Source organism: Fundulus heteroclitus, unplaced genomic scaffold (assembly GCF_011125445.2).
Source record: "Fundulus heteroclitus isolate FHET01 unplaced genomic scaffold, MU-UCD_Fhet_4.1 scaffold_43, whole genome shotgun sequence".
NCBI lineage: Eukaryota > Metazoa > Chordata > Actinopteri > Cyprinodontiformes > Fundulidae > Fundulus > Fundulus heteroclitus.
The window spans coordinates 815,547-835,494 of record NW_023396846.1 but is presented as its reverse complement, the minus strand read 5'-3'; the positions used below and the strand labels follow the sequence as shown (position 1 = coordinate 835,494).

The 19,948-nt window shown below is 44.0% G+C and overlaps 1 protein-coding gene and 1 long non-coding RNA gene across 2 annotated transcripts in view; both read right to left on the bottom strand.

The window, feature by feature from the left end:
• Positions 1–2,269: 2,269 nt before the first annotated feature.
• The window catches only part of LOC110368416 (NLR family CARD domain-containing protein 3), a 46,679-nt gene continuing 29,000 nt past the window's right edge, over positions 2,270–19,948 (bottom strand). The window contains exons 10-11 of the mRNA XM_036131409.1: positions 3,080–3,253; positions 2,270–2,500 (exon numbers count right to left, since the gene is read on the bottom strand). Coding sequence (XP_035987302.1) covers positions 2,284–2,500; positions 3,080–3,253 — 391 coding nt within the window. The 3' untranslated portion in view covers positions 2,270–2,283. The remainder of the gene's footprint in view (positions 2,501–3,079; positions 3,254–19,948) is intronic.
• Positions 12,496–13,169, bottom strand: LOC110367194. Its single transcript, XR_002427298.2, has 2 exons — positions 12,658–13,169; positions 12,496–12,584 (listed from the first exon to the last, which is right to left on the bottom strand). It is a non-coding gene; the product is annotated as an uncharacterized LOC110367194 (long non-coding RNA).

Sequence of the window (19,948 nt, the reverse complement as noted above, 5' to 3'; positions counted from 1 at the left end):
TTGCACATTTTGAGCAAACCAATTGAATCTAGGATAGTTTTAAAGGCTAGACTAAGGTTTCACATTCAGTGTCAATATGGATGTTAAAATCACCCACTATAATAACCTTGTCAGTATTTAACACCAAATCAGATAAGAAATCTGACAACTGATCCAAAAACTGAGTGTAAGGGCCTGGTGGACGATACAAAACAACAAACAGAAGAGGTTTTATTGCTTTGCAGTTTGGATGAGGGAAACTGAGGGTTAAATGTTCAAAAGAACTGTAATTATTAATTGGCCTGGGACTAATTAATAAATCAGAAAGAAGTTGCCACTCCTCCTCCTCTTCCCACAGATCTGGGAATGTGGAAATTTGAATAACTGGAGGGAGTTGACACATTTATACTAACGTAGTCCTCTTGTAGCCAGGTTTCTGTGAGACAAAACAAATCAATCTGATTATCAGAAATCAATTCATTAACTAACAAAGTCTTTGGAGGGAGAGACCTTATATTTAATAGACCACATTTTATTGTTTTATTTTTAGGTTCAAGGTGAACCATATTGATTTTTATTAGGTTTTATGATTTGTTCCTTTTAGATCAGTTTTTGATCTGTTAAGTTTTGGCCGTGGGAAAGACACCATCTCAATAGGATAATGGGTTGGTAACAGTACAGAAGCTGCAGAGAGGTGTGTTAAACTACGGCTCTGCTTCCTGGTCTGGACCCTGGGTTGTCAGCATTTAGGAGAACTAATAAATCCGGACAGATTCCAAGAAAGAAGAGCTGCACCCTCAAAGTGGGATGAATGCCGTCTCTCCTGATCAGACCAGGTTTTCCCCAGAAAGTTTTCCAGTTATCAATATAACCTATGTCGTTTTCATGACACCACCTAGACAACCAGCGGTTGAATGATGACATGCGGCTAAACATGTCATCACTGGTCAGATCAGGCAGGGGACCAGAGAAAATTACGGAGTCCGACATAGTTTTAGCAAACTCACACACCAAAGCAACACCAATTTTAGTGACCTCCGATCGGCGTAACTGGGTGTCATTACCGCCAGCATGAATAACAATTTTGCGGTATTTACGCTTATCCTTAGCCAGTAGTTTTAGGTAAGATTCTATGTTGCCCGTTCTGGCCCCTGGTAGGCATTTAACTATGGTCCCTGGTTTTTTTTAGTGCCACATTTCTCACTATCGAGCTGCCAATAATTATGGTCGGCTCCTCAGCGGGTGCGTCGCTGAGTGGTGAAATCCCTGCCTGTTTTAGTCTGCTGATCTGTGTACCGTTCTGGACTGTTTCTGACCACCAAATCTGCCTGCCCTCGTTCAGTCTGTTAGCCTGTTAGTGCATCATACCTGGATCTGTTCCCTGACTCTGAGAGCGGATTCTATCCTGGACTATTCTGATTACCCCTTTTTTAACTTGGAACTGGTTTTGACCACAAACTCTGTCTTGTCCTGATTCAGCCTGTCTGTCTTCCGGTTTTCTTCACCCTTACCTGTCCGAAAATAGACCTTTTAAACGTACTTCCTGCTTGTTGGCCTGAATACTGAGTCCACCTGTTCAGTTCATTACAAGCTTGTGGTTCTCACATTTCTAAAGGTCAATAAGTCTAAAACATGTTCCAATAACGTGTTGAGAGTGTGAGGTGTGAGCTAAAATAAATCAGAGCAAAAAGGGGTAAAGGTGTGTTTGTTAACAATAAGATTTATGGAAAGGTAAAATGTAAAAAAAAATAAACTGAGTTAGAGGAAATTGAGCAGTGACTGTAGATGGATGATTGGTACGGTAAACCCAATTGTTAATGTGAAAGAATGGGCTTAAACCCCAAAGCTATGTACAGTGAGTATTTGTACTCGTCTGAATTGTTGTCAAGTGACATAACAACAAGAAATTCAACACATTTTTAGTTAATATTAATGTAGATATCAACTTAAAAACCAGGAGAATCCATCTGATATATAAAGTACTTTCTTACAATCTGGATGACAGCGGTTAGGGCATTAAAAAACTATCCTTAGAGGAACAGATTTTTTTTTCTCCCGGTTGAGAGTTATTTAATCCCAATTTGAAAGACAAAATACAGGTTTGAGAGTGTGTAGGTCTAAATATTATTTCAATTAATGATCTCAGATTTTTATTCATTAGAGTCCCTCAGTAAAAGAAATAGCTATATTGATGTTATAATCACACAAAACAAAAACACTACTAAATGTGCAACTATTACAATAATTATTGTATCCAACATAAAGGGAAAATTATGAAGTGACTTGTAGGACAAAGAGCATGTTTTAATCCCTTATATATGCTCCTCTGTGATGCTGACAGTCATACCTTAGAGTTTTAAGTCTCCAGTCTGGATCTTTCAGTCCAGCCAAAAGCAGCTTAGCTCCTGAGTCACCTGGATGATTGTAGCTTAGATCCAGCTGTTGAAGGTGGTGGGGGTTTGATTTGAGTGCTGAGGCCAGAGAAGCAAAGCCAACCTCAGTGATGAGACAGCCTGACAAGCTGCAAACAGAAATTAACATACATGGTTTAACATTTGGTACTGTGCCTTACAAGTTTATGAGTTTGGCATCTCTTGGGTTTTTCACATTAAAGCCACAATGTATTTATTAGGGAGTTTATTGTTTCAAACAGCACCTTGTTATTATTTAAGATAATAAGATTCAAGAAATATTTTTATCAGTTCATTTACATAAATCCAAAGTTCCCTGAGGTGGAGCCTGTGAACCGCGACCTTAATGGATTTCCACAAACGTTTAATTTGCAACACTCTTTTGAATTTCCCAATAAACTCATTAATCCAAGGAGATTATTTTTTCAGTGGTACAATGGCAATTTTCAGCGGGACCACTACATTAAGAACATCTGAGCAATGATTATTAAAACACACGGTAGCAACATCAGCATCACACTGCTATTTACGATGCTGATGTTTCGTACATATCACATTGTATAAATGTGTCAGACAAACATTCCTAGAGAAGTTGAAAGTGTGCAAATAATCATTAGCAAAAATCTTCAAGTTAAAGTATTGTGCAATTCGCATGGATGTCCAAATGAATCAGGGTTTGAGATACCTACTTCAGTGACTCCAGTCTGCAACATGGACTCTTTAGTCCCCTGGCTAGAAGCTTCACTCCTGAATCCTTCAAATTGTTGTTTTTCAGGTCCAGCTCTCTGAGACAGCAGGACTGGGATCCAAGAAGGGATGAAAGAGCCGCACAGCTTTTCTCCAACAGGTTGCAGTTACTTAGTCTGAAGAACGACAGAAAAAAACAGAGGTGACTCACAGATATGTAATCAATCGTTGAAGTTTGCTGTCAACAAATTCTTGCTTAGACAGTATTTACGTTTACTGCTTTTCTTGACTGATAAGAAATACATGTGAAATGTGGTGATCATTGTTTTTAAAAAAACTAGAACTATTATTAAAGTGTAGAGTTTGGTTTGTACTTGTCTAGTTTCCCTTGTAATAGTTTAGGGCTACTAACACACACACGTTTCCCAAACAACAAAATATGTTTCAAAACAAGGGTGCTCTAATGAGCACACCAAAAAAAAAAACTTCCAGTCATCCTGCATCTAAATCTGAGAAAAAAACTTTTATTTTGAATGCATGATTGACAATGTAGGCCACAGACGACACAGACGACAGATCTTTAGATAGATCACATAGCCAATCACTCCACTAGGATCATATAATGTACTAAAAATATTGAACAAATATTGCAAACTAGTAAAACAAACTAGGAAGTCAGTTATTGTTAATTGTCCGTCCGTCCGTCCGTCCGTCCGTCCGTCCCGTCCGTCGTCTTCCGCTTATCCGGGGTCAGGTCGTGGGGGGTAGCAGCTTCAGTAGGGAGGCCCAGACGTCCCTCTCCCCTGCTACTTGGGCCAGCTCCTCCGGAGGAATCCTAAGGGCGTTCCCAGGCCAGCCGGGAGACCCTCCAGCGTGTCCTGGGTCTTCCCCTCGGCCTCCTCCCGGTGGGACGTGCCCGGAACACCTCACCAGGGAGGCGTCCAGGAGGCATCCTGACCAGATGCCAGAGCCACCTCAACTGGCTCCTCTCGACGTGGAGGAGCAGCGGCTCTACTCTGAGTCCTCCCCGGATGACTGAGCTCCTCACCCTATCTCTAAGGGAGAGCCCAGACACACTACGGAGAAAACTCATTTCAGCCGCTTGTATCCGGGATCTCGTTCTTTCAGTCACGACCCAAAGCTCGTGACCATAGATGAAGGTAGGAACGTAAATCGAGAGCTTCGCCTTTTGGCTCAGCTCTCTCTTCACCACAACGGATCGGTACAGCACTTGCTTCACAGCAGACGCTGCACCAATCCGCCTGTCGATCTCCCGCTCCATCTTCCCCTCATTTGTGAATAAGACCCCAAGAAACTTGAACTCCTCCACTAGGGGCAGCACATCCTCCCCAACCTAGAGAAGGCACTCTACCCTTTTCCAGTTCAAGACCATGGTCTCGGATTCGGAGGCACTGATTTTCATCCCGGCCGCTTCGCACTCGGCTGCGAACCGCTCCAGTGAGAGCTGTAGATCACGCCCTGATGAAGCCAATGGGACCACGTCATCTGCGAATAGCAGAGACGCAATCCTAAGGCCACCAAAACGGATCCCCTCAACGCCTTGGCTGCACCTAGAAATTCTGTCCATAAAAGTTATGAACAGAATCGGTGACAAAGGGCAACCTTGGCGGAGTCCAATTCTCACTGGAAACGAGTCCGACTTACTGCCGGCAATGCGGACCAGACTCTGACACCGGTCGTACAGAGACCTGACAGCCCTTGTTAAAGGGTCCGGTACTCCATACTCCCGGAGTACCCCCCACAGGATCCCTCGGGGGACACGGTCGAATGCCTTCTCCAGATCCACAAAGCACATATAGACTGGTTGGGCAAACTCCCATGCCCCCTCCAGAATTCTGCTGAGGGTGTAGAGCTGGTCCAGTGTTCCATGGCCAGGCTCAAAACCACACTGCTCTTCCTGAATCCGAGATTCGACTATCCGACGGACCCTCCTTTCCAGAACCCCTGAATAGACCTTCCAGGGAGGCTTAAGAGTGTGATCCCTCTGTAGTTGGAACACGCCCTCCGGTCCCCCTTTTTAAATAGGGGGACCACCACCCCAGTCTGCCAATCCAGGGGAACTGCCCTCCGATGTCCACGCAATGTTGCAGAGCCGCGTTAACCAACACAGCCCCACAACATCCAGAGCCTTAAGGTACTCAGGGCAAATCTCATCCACCCCCAGGGCCTTGCCACCGAGGAGCTTTTTAACAACCTCGGCAACCTCAGCACCAGAGATGGAAGAACCCAACCCAGAGTCATCAGGCTCTGCTTCCTCAATGGAAGACGTGTTGGTGGGATTAAGGAGGTCTTCGAAGTATTCCGCCCACCGAAACACGACGTCCCGAGTCGAGGTCAGCAGCACACCACCCCCACTGTAAACAGTGTTGGCACTGCACTGCTTCCCCCTCCTGAGATGCCGGATAGTGGACCAGAATCGCTTCGAAGCCGTACGGAAGTCTTTCTCCATGGTCTTTCCGAACTCTTCCCACGCCCGAGTTTTTGCCTCGGCGACCAGCCGAGCCACCTGCCGGTTCGACTGCCGGTACACATCAGCTGCTTCCGGAGTCCCACAGGCCAAAAAAGCCCGACAGGACTCCTTCTTCAGCTTGACGGCTTCCCTTGACGGGTTCGAGGGTTGCCGCCGCGACATGCACCGACAACCTTGCGGCCACAGCTCCGACTAGCCGCCTCAACAATAGAGGCGCGGAACATGGTCTATTCAGACTCAATGTCCCCCGCCTCCCTCGGGACATGTTTAAAATTCTCCCGGAGGTGGGAGTTAAAGCTCTGTCTAGCGGGGGACTCCGCCAGACGTTCCCAGCAAACCCTCACAATAAGTTTGGGCCTGCCCGGTCGGACCAGCTTCCTCCCCCGCCATCGGAGCCAACTCACCACCAGGTAGTGGTCGGTGGAGAGCTCCGCCCCTCTCTTCACCCGAGTGTCCAAGACATACGGCCGCAGATCAGATGAAACGACAACAAAGTCGATCATTGAACTGCGACCTAGGGTGTCCTGGTGCCAAGAGCACATATGGACACCCTTATGCTTGAACATGGTGTTTGTGATGGACAATCCATGACGAGCACAGAAGTCCAACAACAAAACAGCACTCGAGTTCAGATCAGGTGGGCCATTCCTCCCAACCACGCCCCTCCAGGTCCCACTGTCATTGCCCACGTGAGCGTTGAAGTCCCCCAGCAAAAGGAGGAAGTCCCCAGGAGGGGCACTCTCCAGTACCCCTTCCAAGGACTCCAAAAAGGGTGGGTAATCTGAACTGCTGTTTGGCGCATAAGCGCAAACAACAGTCAGAACCCGTCCCCCCACACGAATGCAGAGGGAGGCCACCCTCTCGTTCACCGGGGAAAACCCTAACGTGCAGGCACTGAGATGGGGGGCAACAAGTATGCCCACCCCAGCTCGGCGCCTCTCACCATGGGCAACTCCAGAGTGGAAGAATGTCCAGCCCCTCTCAAGGAGACAGGTTCCAGAGCCAGAGCGGTGCGTCGAGGTGAGTCCAACTATCTCTAGTCGGAACCTCTCAACCTCGCGCACAAGCTCAGGCTCCTTCTGCAGCCGAGGATCGGAACGCCAAGCTCCTCGCCCTCTACTGCTACCCGTTGCACATTGCACCCAACCCCTTTGGCCCCTCCGACAGGTGGTGAGCCCATCGGAAGGGGGACCCATGTCGCCTCTTCGGGCTGAGCCCAACCGGGCTCCATGGGCAAAAGCCCGGCCACCAGACGCTCGCCAACGTGCCCCACCTCCAGGCCTGGCTCCAGAGTGGGGCCCCGGTGACCCGTGTCCGGGCGAGGGAACACGAAATCCAATAATCTTGCTCATCATAAGGGGCATTTTGGGCTGCGCTTTGTCTGGTCCCTCTCCTAAGACCTGTCTGTCTTGGGTGACCCTACTAGGGGCTTAAAGCCCCTGACAGCATAGCTCCTAGGATCATTGGGACACTCAAACCACTCCACCACGGTAAGGTGGCAGCCCAGGGAGGGGCTTTAATAAACATCTTAAATTTATTCCTGTCTCCCGTCTGTATCTGCATGTGGGCTAAACACTTAAAAACAATGACACTACTAGTTTAGACATTACAGTCAGGCATTCTTGTTGACACCTTAGGTGTCCGATAAGGTAGTGAGACAGTGTACTGTAATGCAAATATCCAAATATCCATTGAGCACAGCGGTGTCCTTGAACATTTTAACAGATTTTTGAGCGCATATTACCACATAAAATCGATGTAAGCACAACTTTAATGATATATACAGCACACCGGGTTGTAAGGCACACCATTAACTTTTGCGATTTAAGGATTTTAAGCGTGTCTTATAGTACGAAAAATACAATATGTTCAGAAATGTTTACATTTGAAGATAAGCTGTCACTTTTTTATTCCATATGTGTGCAGGATTTGCTGTTAGAAAATTCCAGGGCTTTAGTCCCTCTTGCACTTCCTTCGAATATTAAAGCCAAAGACAATATAGATGTAAACTACACTAACACGATAGCAAACCAAAGTAACAAGTAGCAAACACCTTAATAGAGATATAGTACAGTGAAAAGCACAATATTTATAATTAAAAGGTATAGGAGTGAAAGTAATAAGTATTCAAAAAACGCGACTCAAATTCTCAGACTGTACTCAAGTATAGTACTCAAGTAAATTTACTTTGTTACTGCCAATGTAACAAAGTAAATTTACTTCTTAAACTACAATCTGTGGTTGAAGACGTTTCGCTTCTGTCTGTTAGTTACTTTTATATTAATATGAATCTTTTTATTGAACCGCAAATTCCTAAACTTACAAAATTGAGAAATTTGAGTATGTTTTGATGTCACCTGGAGTTAGTAAAATAAGCAACAATATTTTGTATGGAAACTTAAAGTACTTTGTGTGTGTGTCCTTACAGAGCTTTGTTGGAGGCCTTAACCACTGGCAGCAGCCTCAGAAGAACCTCCTCTGAAGCAGAGTATTTCTTCAGGTCAAACACATCCAGATCTTCTGCTGATGACACTAAGACGAAGATCAGAGCTGACCACTGAGCAGGAGACAGTTTATCTGTGGAGAGACTTCCTGAACTCAGAGACTGTTGGATCTCCTCCACTAGAGAACGATCCTTCAGTTCATTCAGACAGTGGAACAGATTGATGCTTTTCTCTGCAGACACTTTCTCACTGATCTTCTCCTTGATGTACTGAACTGTTTCCTGATTGGTCTTTGAGCTACTTCCTGTCTGTGTTAGCAGACCTTGTAGGAGTCTCTGATTGGTCTGCAGTGAAAGTCCCAGGAGGAACCTGAGGAACAAGTCCAGGTGTCCATTTGGACTCTGTAAGGCCTGATCAACAGCTGTCTGGAGAAAAGACTTTAGTTTAGGTTTCTTAGAAAATAAAGACTTCTTAGATGTTTCTGTTTCTTCCATCAGGTTGACACCAGAATTGATGAAAGTCAGATGAACATGAAGAGCAGCCAGAAACTCCTGAACACTCAGATGGACGAAGCAGAACACCTTGTCCTGGATCAGTCCTCCTCTCTCCTCTCTAAAGATCTGTGTGAACACTCCTGAGTACACTGAGGCTGCTCTGATATCGATGCCACACTCTGTCAGGTCTGATTCATAGAAGATCAGGTTTCCTTTCTGCAGCTGATCAAAAGCCAGTTTTCCCAGAGACTCAATCATCTTCCTGCTTTCTGGACTCCAGTGTGAATCTGTTTCAGCTCCTCCATCATACTTGACCTTCTTCACTTTGGTCTGAACCACCAGGAAGTGGATGTACATCTCAGTCAGGGTGCTGGGCAGCTCTCCTCCCTCTCTGGTCTCCAACACGTCCTCCAGAACCGTAGCAGTGATCCAGCAGAAGACTGGGATGTGGCACATGATGTGGAGGCTTCTTGATGTCTTCATGTGGGAGATGATCCTCCTGGCCTGCTTCTCATCTCTGAATCTCTTCCTGAAGTACTCCTCCTTCTGTGGGTCAGTGAACCCTCTGACCTCTGTCACCATGCCAACACACTCAGGAGGGATCTGATTGGCTGCTGCAGGTCGTGTGGTTATCCAGAGGCGAGCAGAGGGAAGCAGTTTCCCCCTGATGAGGTTTGTCAGCAGAACATCCACTGAGGTGGACTCTGTAGCATCAGTCAGGATCTCCTGGTTCTGGAAGTCCAGAGGAAGTCGACTCTCATCCAGACCATCAAAGATGAACAGAACCTGGAAGTGTTCAAAGCTGCAGATTTCTTTGGTTTCAGTAAAGAAGTGATGAACAAGGTCCACCAAGCTGAACTTTTTCTCTTTCAGCACATTCAGCTCTCTGAAGGTGAATGGAAATATGAAGTGGATGTTCTGGTGGGCTTTGTCTTCAGCCCAGTCCAGAGTGAACTTCTGGGTTAAGACTGTTTTCCCAATGCCAGCCACTCCCTTTGTCATCACTGTTCTGATTGGTTGATCTCTTCCAGGTGGGACTTTAAAGATGTCTTCTTGTCTGATGGTTGTTTCTGGTCTGTGTGGTTTCCTGGATGCTGTTTCAATCTGTCTGACCTCATGTTCCTCATTGACCTCTCCAGTCCCTCCCTCTGTGATGTAGAGCTCTGTGTAGATCTGGTTCAGAAAGGTTGGACTTCCTGCTTTAGCGATCCCCTCAAACACACACTGGAACTTCTTCTTCAGACCAGATTTAAGTTGATGTTGACAAACTGCAGCATGATGTTCTGAGTGAAGATGCAAAAAACAACATCACTATTTATGGCAACAGCTTATGCTGGACAATTTCATCTCTTACTCATCAGACATCAGTAAATGTGTGATTTATCCATCAGGTGAAATCTTTGTAGAAATCCTCTTACTGCTCTGCAGACGGTCAGCCAGCTCCTCCTGCTTCATCCTCCTCAGGAAGTTCAGAGTGATCTTCATCAGTGCCTCTCTGCTGCTCCTCCTCTGCTCTTCATCCTCACCTTCCAACACCTCCTCATCATCTCTCTGACTCTCTGAGCAGTCTGGGTCATCTGGACTCAGAACCTTCTGGATCTTCTTCAGCTCTTTCTTCACAAAAGTGACAATGTTGTCCTCCAGCAGCTAGAACAGAATAATATATGAAGGACACATCAGACTGAGATTTTGGAGCAAATCCTCAGAACCATGTTGAACTGAGTGTCTACTGGTCCAAAAATGGCAGCACGCAGATGTGAATGGAACTGATGGAAAAATAGTCATATATGTACAGACCATAAATACAGAGTCCAGCTGTGTTTGATGCTGCTGGGAAGACTCACCACTGGGACCTTCTGAGCTCAGCTGGTCCACTCTGTTGACAAATTAGGAACAATCAGTTCACATTCCACACAGATATTCAATCCAATTTTATTTATATAGCGCTAATTCACAACGACTGCCATCTCAAGGCAGTTTACAAAGTCAAATTCAAGCAAATCATGCAGATTGGTCAAAAAGTTTCCTCTCTAAGGAAACCCAGCAGGTTGCAACAAGTCTCTCCAAGCAGCATTCACTCCTCCTGAAACAGCGTAGAGCCACAGGGACGTCGTCTGCATTGTTAATGGCTTTGCAGCAATCCCTCATACTGAACATGCATGAGGCAACATTGAAGAGGAAAACTCCCCTTTAACAGGAAGGAAAATCTCCAGCAGAACCAGAACCAGGCTCAGTGTTAACGCTGATCTGCCTTGGCGGACTCGGGGTTAGAGAAGACAGAGTAGAGACACAAAATGCACAGAACACATTGATTAAATGTGGTTTATAAATATAGAGTCTCTCTCTCCAAAGACTTTGTTAGTAAATGAATTGAGTTTTGATAATCAGATTGATTTATTTTGTCTCAAAACGTCATGCGTCGGTGGGCGGAATACTTCAAAGACCTCCTTAATCCCACCAACACGTCTTCCATTGCGGAAGCAAAGCCTGAGGACTGTGGGTCGGGTTCTCCCATCTCTGGTGCTGAGTTTGCCAAGGTTGTTAAAAAGCTCCTCGGTGGCAAGGCCCCAGGGGTGTATGAGATTTGCCCTGAGTACCTTAAGGCTCTGGACGTTGTGGGGCTGTGTTGGTTAACGCGGCTCTGCAGTATTGCGTGGACATTGGGGGCAGTTTTCTTCATAGTGTGTCTGGGCTCTTCCTTAGAGATAGGGTGAGGAGCTCAGTCATCCGGGGAGGACTCAGAGTAGTGCCGCTGCTCCTCCACGTTGAGAGGAGCCAGTTGAGGTGGCTCGGGCATCTGGTCAGGATGCCTCCTGGACGCCTCCCTGGTGAGGTGTTCCGGGCACGTCCCACCGGGAGGAGGCCCAGGGGAAGACCCAGGACACGCTGGAGGGACTATGTCTCCCGGCTGGCCTGGGAACACCTTGGGATTCCTCCTGAGGAGCTGGCCCAAGTGGCTGGGGAGAAGGACGTCTGGGCCTCCCTACTGAAGCTGCTTCCCCCATGACCTGACCATGGATAAGCGGAAGACGACAGATGGATGGATTGGTGGATGTTAGTAAAATGTATGCTTGTGACTGTTTTACTTTCATTTTGTTTGGACCTAACAACGATACTAAGGATGAAGAAGATTGACAATGTTTTTATTGGACAGTTTGATATTGCAAAGACTTCCTTTGGCCAAGATGTTGGCATAGTTTATTCTGCTTTCAGAGACAAGAACTGTAGAATTGGGTAAAGAAAACTGTAAAAGGTGTTGAAATTGCAGAAACCTTCAGCACTTTACAGTTTTCTGGAAGTTTGTTCCAGATCAGTGGAGCATAGGAACTAAATGCTGCTTCTCCATGTCTGGTTCTGGTTCTGCAGAGCAGGCTGGAGCCAGAAGACCTGAGTGATCTGGAGGGTTGATACACTGATAAAAAGTCTGTGATGCATTTAGGTGCTAAGCCATTCAGGGATTTATTGACTAACATAACTTTTTTAAAGTCTATTCTCTAAAATCCAGGGAGCCAGTGTAAGGACTTTAGAACTGGGTCCATGTTCTCTACATTCTTAGTCTTAGTGAGGACTTCAGAACCGGGTCCATGTTCTCTACGTTCTTAGTCTCAGTGAGGACGCGGGCAGCAGCGTTCTGGATCAGCTGCAGCTGTCTGATCCACTTTTTAGGCAGACCTGTGAAAACACCGTTGCAGTAATAAATTCCACTAAATATACATGCATGGATTAGTTTTTCCACATCCTGCTGAGACATTAGTCCTTTAATCCTAGAAATGATCTTCAGGTGATAAAAAGACGACCTTGTAACTGTCTTTAGATGCTTTTGGACCCAGAATGGACCCTTGGGGAACCCCACATGTAATTTTTGTCGTCTCTGATGTAAAGTAACCTACTGACACAAAAAGTCCCTGCCCTCTAAATAGGATTTAAATCAGTCTGTCATGGTTTGTGTATGTTTTGCCCACATGCAGACACAATACGGAAGACAGAGCGCAGTTTAAGATGTTTATTTAAGTTCAGGCTGCAGAGAACGACACAGTAGACTGGATCTATCGAGGTCTGAACGTCAATGCTGGAGAAACTGCGGGAAGAAAGCGGACATGGATTATGAGAGATCGAACCAGAGGGAAATCTCCAGAAGCCGAGCCGCTTACCATTTAGTTGGGCTGATCTAACCGGGAAAGTATTGCCGGGGGAACTCTGGAGTCGAATGCTCACGATGGCAAACAGGTGGCTAGCAACAGGAGGGCGGGCTGATGGTAAGTCGGCGAGGGAACCGGAGCGAACCACGGCAAAAGGTGACAGATGGATTAACCAGAGAACGGAGGGAACCAGCAGAATCCAGGGAGGGGAAACCTCGAGCCCGACTTGGTAACGCCAAGGGAGTAGGAGGAGGAATGCCAGAGCAACATCTGAGCATAGCTGATTCACGAGAGGCTGGTTCGTCGAATGAGAAGTAAAGGCGGGTAAGTATCCAAAAAGCCAAACACGACTGGGTAAGGCTCTGGCATCTTCCATCTGTCTGTGCCTTCCTTATCACACCAGTGAATTACTGCTCCAACGAGCCGCAGGTGTGGGCCACGCCCCTCGGCTTACTAGAACCACCTGTGGAGCAGAGTTAGAGCACCAACACACAGAGAACCCTGACACAGTCAAGTGCTGTACCATAAAGGCCAACCCATTTTCCAGGTGCTGTGACAAAATGGAGTGATCAACAGTACCAAATGCTGCACTGAGGTTCAATAATACATGAACTGTGGTTTTTCCACAATATGCATTTACCTAAATGGATGTCATTAAACACCTTGACAAGGGCATCCTCTGTACTTGCAGTGAGCACATAAACCTATGTTGAAAACATCAAAGCGGCAGGTCATTGTTAAGAAGGTGTTTAATTGTTGAAACAGTTTTTTCAATAATTTTACTGATTAAAGGGAGGTTTAAGATGGGCATGTAGTTCTACAGTAGTTCACTCTCAGACTGCAGGTCTGCTGGTGGTTCCTAGATTCTCTAAAAGTAGAATGGGAGGCAGATCCTTTAGTCATCAGGCTCCTCTCCTGTGGAACCAACTCCCAGTTTTGGTCCGTGAGGCAGACACCCCGTCTACTTTTAAGACTAGGCTCAAATCTTTCCTTTTTGATAAAGCTTATAGTTAGAGTGTCTTATGTTACCCTGAGCTACCTCTATAGATATGCTGCTATAGGCTTAGGCTGCTGGAGGACATCAGGGTCTATTTTTCTCACTCTGCTGAGTTATCCTACTGTTCTCCAATTTGCATTGTTTGTCGTTATTTCAACTTTTTTGTTGAATTTTTTGTTCTCTGTCATTTTTCTCTTCATAGAAGGTATACCTGGTCTGGCGTTCTGTTAGCTCTGACATCATCCAGGGGAGGCAAAACATCTGCTTTTACCTTATAACATAGAAAGTACTCCTGGATGTGAGCTTCTGTGCTTTCTGTGTCTTTGCTCTGTCTTCTCTAACCCCCAGAGGGTAAAGGCAGATGAGCGTTCACACTGAGCCTGATTGCCATTTACGATGCATTTAGAATGTTCAATCATTGCTTATGTTATTTATTTTAGATAAATCTAAATAATTTTTGTTAGACTAATGAACTACTAAAATAATCAATAGCTGCAGCCCTACATTAATGATATTGTATGCCTACTTCTGATTTTGGAGCAGCAATGTTGAATACTTGCTGCAAGCCAAAAAAGACAATGCGATTCATGTTCAGTTGCCCACAGTGGTGTCGATAGCAACACTGAAGGCAACATTTTGCAACTCCTGCAAAGATGACTCACTAAGTCCAAAGAAGGTGTATCTTCCCTGTAGTTTGATTGGAAGAAAACTGGGACTGGGAAAAAAATTAAAAAAGGAAGTGAACTGGGACCACCTCAGTGGGGTTTGTTCTGTTTTTTCTTTTTTAGTTCTCGGCCAAGGAGGAACAAACTCTGGCCAGTTTAAAGCGGACCAAACGCGGCAGGTGTGAATATACCACAACGGTTAATTTTTAAACTGCCGATAAATTTGACGCAATGATCCTGAAAACTGTTTAACTTCACCGTTTAACAGGAAACTGATGTTACTATAAAAGCCTCATCCAATATCAGCCTTATTTCCACTGCTTCTTAAATTTTTAGTTAGTTATTTGGTATTTATTCCTCTTCATTTTACATTAATTTAGCAGATAAAAAATGTCACCACAGACAGGAAAATAACTGCTGAATGGAAAGTAATATCTGGCATAGCAATATTAGGGTTTCATTTGATGATAGAATTGAAGTGGTTCTCGGACTGAAAATATATAAATATGTAACAGTGAGCTTCAATCCACATTAATTCTTTAACTTTAACAAGAGAAAAGTGTTTAATGATGGCGACTATGAGACTAATCCATGAGGACAAAAAGCAAACAGATCAGAGCTGTTAAACATGATGTAGCAGCATCCAGGACGCCTCCAACAACATCCATTCTTTCCACTTTCACTGCTGTGGTTCTGGAGAACATCCAACACACACCGCTTCACATATGAACATAGAAATGTGGGAAAAAGAGCTGAGCTCACGTTAAACACATGTTGGAATAAAAACATTTCAGACTGACTCAGTTTCCACAGTTACAGCAGTTAGATACAGCTCACCTCTCTGAGGATGGAGGTTGTTGGGATTTAAATTCCACCCATAAATCCTTCGAATCATGGCTTTTCAAGGATAAGTTCTTGGGTATACGTTCATCTTCTGATTTGACTTTCTCCAACCTGAAAAAAAAAATATGTTGACACAATGCAACTGAGACTCATAAAAATCTAATTAAGGATCCAAACAGTGAGTGGAGCTTATTCATCATAAGAGAAAACTATTTAATACGGCTAAAATGCAATTTGTTGTCGCTGGCAAGCTCTGATTTCGTTTCAAAGAGAAATAAAGGACACAGCTAAATACAGGTATTATGTTTAGGAATTCAGAATGAAGCACAGTAATGGTTCAAGACAATTTATCCCCAACATGGGGTTATTTTGATGCATTACTAATAATATATTTGAAACATTATCTTTATTGTTTAAAAAAAGGAAATTCTCCTATTAACATTTCCTGATCTCCCAATATCCATTCTTTGTGTTAATAAGAATAATAATTCCGTTATTGTCCAGGAAATTCGTATTCTTTGTTTCCAAAGTAGCCACCTTGATAACACCTAGCTGTTATCTATGTGTTAGTTAGGTCGGTGTCTCTATCTTCCATGAGATCTGAGAACAGCTGGTGGGAAATTGAAGGAAATGACGTTGGTTAGTGGGCATCTAATGGTCGAGCCCTGACTACTTGAGGCTGAATGGACCCAGGTCCAAAATGTTACAGAACCCCCTCTATGTGGGCCACCATCTGCAGGGAGGTCAGGTTCTATAGGAGTTGGGTAACAGGTGAGGACGGAGAGCTGGGTGTTATAATTCCTGGGATCATATTCTGGATCTAGAGACATGGAGGATCATCTCACTGGTGGGAACCAGAGCTGGTGTAGAAGGTTAACTGGTACCAGCTAGATGTTTAGACTGCATGTACAGCTTGGGTTCTGGAGACAAACTCCTGCAGAGGGGCTGGACTTTCTCCTTCTCTAGGGTTACCCAGAGAGGATTCTGGTGGCTGTGGAGAAACTCATGGAACTTCAGTTTGCCTTGAAGAAGTTCCGTAAACTGATGGGTCCAACAGGGAGAGGACGGTCCATCCCCAGCTGGGTCTGGTTTGAGGGAACTGCAGACCTGGACTTAGGATTTTGTCGGGTGGTGGAAGGAGCGCTCCAAGGATCTCCTCAGTCTGGTCACTATGTCATGGAGGAGGAAGAGTCTGAGTCCTTGGAGGAAGGTGAGTCCATAACTTTCTCTGAGGTCAGTGAAGAAGTTCAAAAGAAGCGAAGGAGGTTCATGCTGAGATGGTGAAAGATCTGGACCCTGTGGGGCTGTACTGGTCAGCCTGCCTCCTTTCTTTATGTCCAGTTTAGAGGTTTTAACACAAAATGTTAAAGGCGATTAAATTGATTGTTTTATTAGTGTGTATTTTAACACATTTTGTAGAGTTTTGTTAAAAAACTTTTTAAAATATAACTTATAAAAATGAGTGTGATGATTTCTGGCAGAAACATTATAACAATAATGACTCCATGATAATTGTCTATTTAGGTTTGACGCAGAAGAACGCTGGATAAAAACTGGGACTTATACCAGAGGTTCTGCTACATTTAAACTGATTGACCTGAGACCCATTTGTGACCCAGTCAGTACCTGCATAGAGGGTCCATCTGGTTCTGTTGATCTGGGTCGTATTTAGACAAAAACTAAATGTAAAGATTCTTCCATAAACGTCTGATCAGCCGTCCTTCTTTCTAGGATGAATAATGTTGAACACATGTTGGTCATCAAGGTCCAGGAAATGTTCTGGAAGTTGGTGAGTTTTTCCAGATGTGTCCTGCTGGAACCCAGAGCTCTAAGCAACAGGCTGGTGTCACTCAGCTGGTTGTGCAACACTGACTTGCTGTTTGTCAGAACCCACTGGTACCATGCTGAGCTGCTCTGTTCAGTCTGGATGAAGCAGCAAAGAGGAACAGCAGCAGCTTCAGGACCACTTGGTCTCTTCTGGCCTGATATAGTGAGAACGCTGTGTGAAAAGGGCTCTGGACACTTAGAGATGCTGATCTCACCTCTGAGCGTGGCTCTGGCTCTCAGCTTCCCCACACAGAGTGGTTTTAGAGGGAGGGACTCCCTCCTCTCTGTCCTCACACTGATCCATGCTGCTGAATTCACATCCACATCAGCTCACACACACTTTCTACCTTCACCTGCAGAGGAAACACAAATCATTCATCTGCACATCAACTCTGATCATCCTTTACATCATTAGTGCTGGAAAAAGATCAGCTGCTCCTCCTCTGATTGGCTCTTCTTCTCTGCTTCATATCAGTGTCAGTTGAATGCAGTCCGACAGCAGTGAGAGGCAGAGGAAGCTGCCATCAGCTGCTGTACTTCTACTATCAGTCCACTAGATGGAGCCATGGAGCAACATTTCATCCACTGACACTGATTCACTCTGACTGGAAGCTTCAGTTTATCACATTGACTCAGTTCAACATGGAAAACAATTTCAGCTGACAGATGATGCAGCAGAGGATCATCAGTGTTCAATGCATCAGACATAAAACTGGTTTGTTTTCAGAAAACGTAAGAACAGTTTTTTTTTTTAGAGAGATATTTTTTTAGGGGGACACGAAAAATAACCTCTCTCCCTCTCTCTTTCCTGGACCTTAGCAACTTTTCTTTTGGGGTTGAGCCTTCAGCATGTTACATTTTTAAGTTAAAAGTAATATGAGTAGTTATAGCATCCTTATTTTATCATTACCTGTATACAGGTTTCCACCCCTTAAGCCAATAATGTTTAAAGGAGAAATGGTGTTACGTGGAAGGTAACAACCTTTTTGATTACTTCTTACATTTATTAGCATGGTTCTCTGATTTCCACCATAGTCCATCAAATTAGTTTCAGAAGAAATTGAAGCTCAAAATAAGTTCCAAAACTGAAGGAAAAACCTTCAAGAATGATCCAACAAAATCAAACTCCTCTTAAGAAATTAAGTTTACTTTAGTATCAAACAAACAAAATTTAACAACATTTTGAGTTGTACTTTTGTTTAACATCTGCAGTCTGAGAGCGAAGTGCTCTGTTAGGAACATACGGGGTAATCAGAGCTCTGATATATAATGGAGCTTGATTATTAAAAGCTTTATAAGTTAGAAGAAAATTTTTAAATTATGTTCTTGATTTAACAGGAAGCCAATGAAGGGAATCTAAAATTGGAGAAATATGATCTCTGTTTTTATTTTCATCAAAGCTGAAAAGCGAAGTTGGGGTGATATTCACAGGATAATACATGGCAGGCTGAGGGATGTTTGATAAAATATTATATAATTAAAAATTGCACAACACTCTGCTGCTCCCAACAAACTCAATAAGTGTGTAGGAAGGTGGTACTGGTCGCACAGATTTTTGATCTGATCAAAAATGATTACACTGTCTCTAATGTCAATTTGCACAATGTCTCCGGGAGTGTTTGTTTCTTAAATCATAGATATTGCAATTTTGTTCCATTGCTAATTTAATTGGCTGCTGTTATTCTTTCTTTTTTTAACTTGAACGTGTCATTTCTATCTCAATAAGCCTTATTATTAATAATTTATTAATGATTGCACAGATGTTTTTCCTCAATATCCTATCTGCTGTATGGCTTAACATTAAAATGTTCTTTTCGTATTATTTAATCTAATGTAGAAATACTCTGTCCACTTATTGTTTGTCACTGTTGCACCCAAATTTCACCACTGTGGGACAATAAAGGTGTTTCTATTCTAAAAGAAAGGAATTGAGTTTCTAAGATTTGTGCCAATTTTATATTGGCACAAATCTTAGAAACTCAATTCCTTTTTGGAGCGAACGTTCTCCAAACATCACAGAGAAGAAACAAACAGGAAAGTTCCTGAAGACAAAGTACACTTACAGTTTGTTAAACGATCCTCGGTGTTAAAAATAAGATCTGAACTCAACAGACTGATGCAGGTGGCTGCTTCCTGAAAAGAGTCGAAGCTTCGCCTGTGATCGAGTCAGGAGAGGCAGTAAGGGACGCAGATCAGTTAAATCCACAAAAACAGGGAGGCATTCCCTCCTTTTTCTGAACGCCAACACATGCAGGAGAAAAAAAACTCAGTAGCAGTTTGGTAACATCTTCATGAAAAAAAGACACGTCATATAAAATGGTTCCTGATGCTGTCATGAGAAGAAAATAACAACAGGTAATAAAGGTGCAGCTTCTGGTTGCTTCTTGCTTCAATGAAATTATGTGTTCTGACTGGCCAGACTGGTTCAACTGGTGAGTCAAAGAAAAGCTCTTGACGTCTAAAGACATGAACCCTTGTCATGACTCACAGTGTGAGAATAAAAAAAAAACGTCTGTTTTTGTTTTCCTGATCCAAGTTCAGTTCAGAGCCAATATCTGCTTCAAGTGGGAACCGGCTGGACTTTTCATCAGTGGGATTTTGTCTCCCTCTGGTGGTAAAACTATAAACTCATTAATATCAGTCAAGTGAAACCTATAAAGGCATGTCCTCTGCTTTTTAAATAATCAAAATACTTCCTGGCTGTTAAAAATACAGGTCATTGCTTTTATACTAATGATCAGTGCACCTTTAAAATTAGGCAAATGCAACATAATTCCCAACATATTCCCACATTATTACTAATTTAACAGAAACTAAACCAACGCATGGAATCAGCATTACAGAGAAAAACCATTTAGTCAAATTTGGTTTGAGATTATTTCAGACTAATTTATCAGTACAAGGGAGACTCCAGGCTGAGTCTCATCCACATCCTCAACATCCTGATGCTGTAAGGTTTTCATAAGATGTC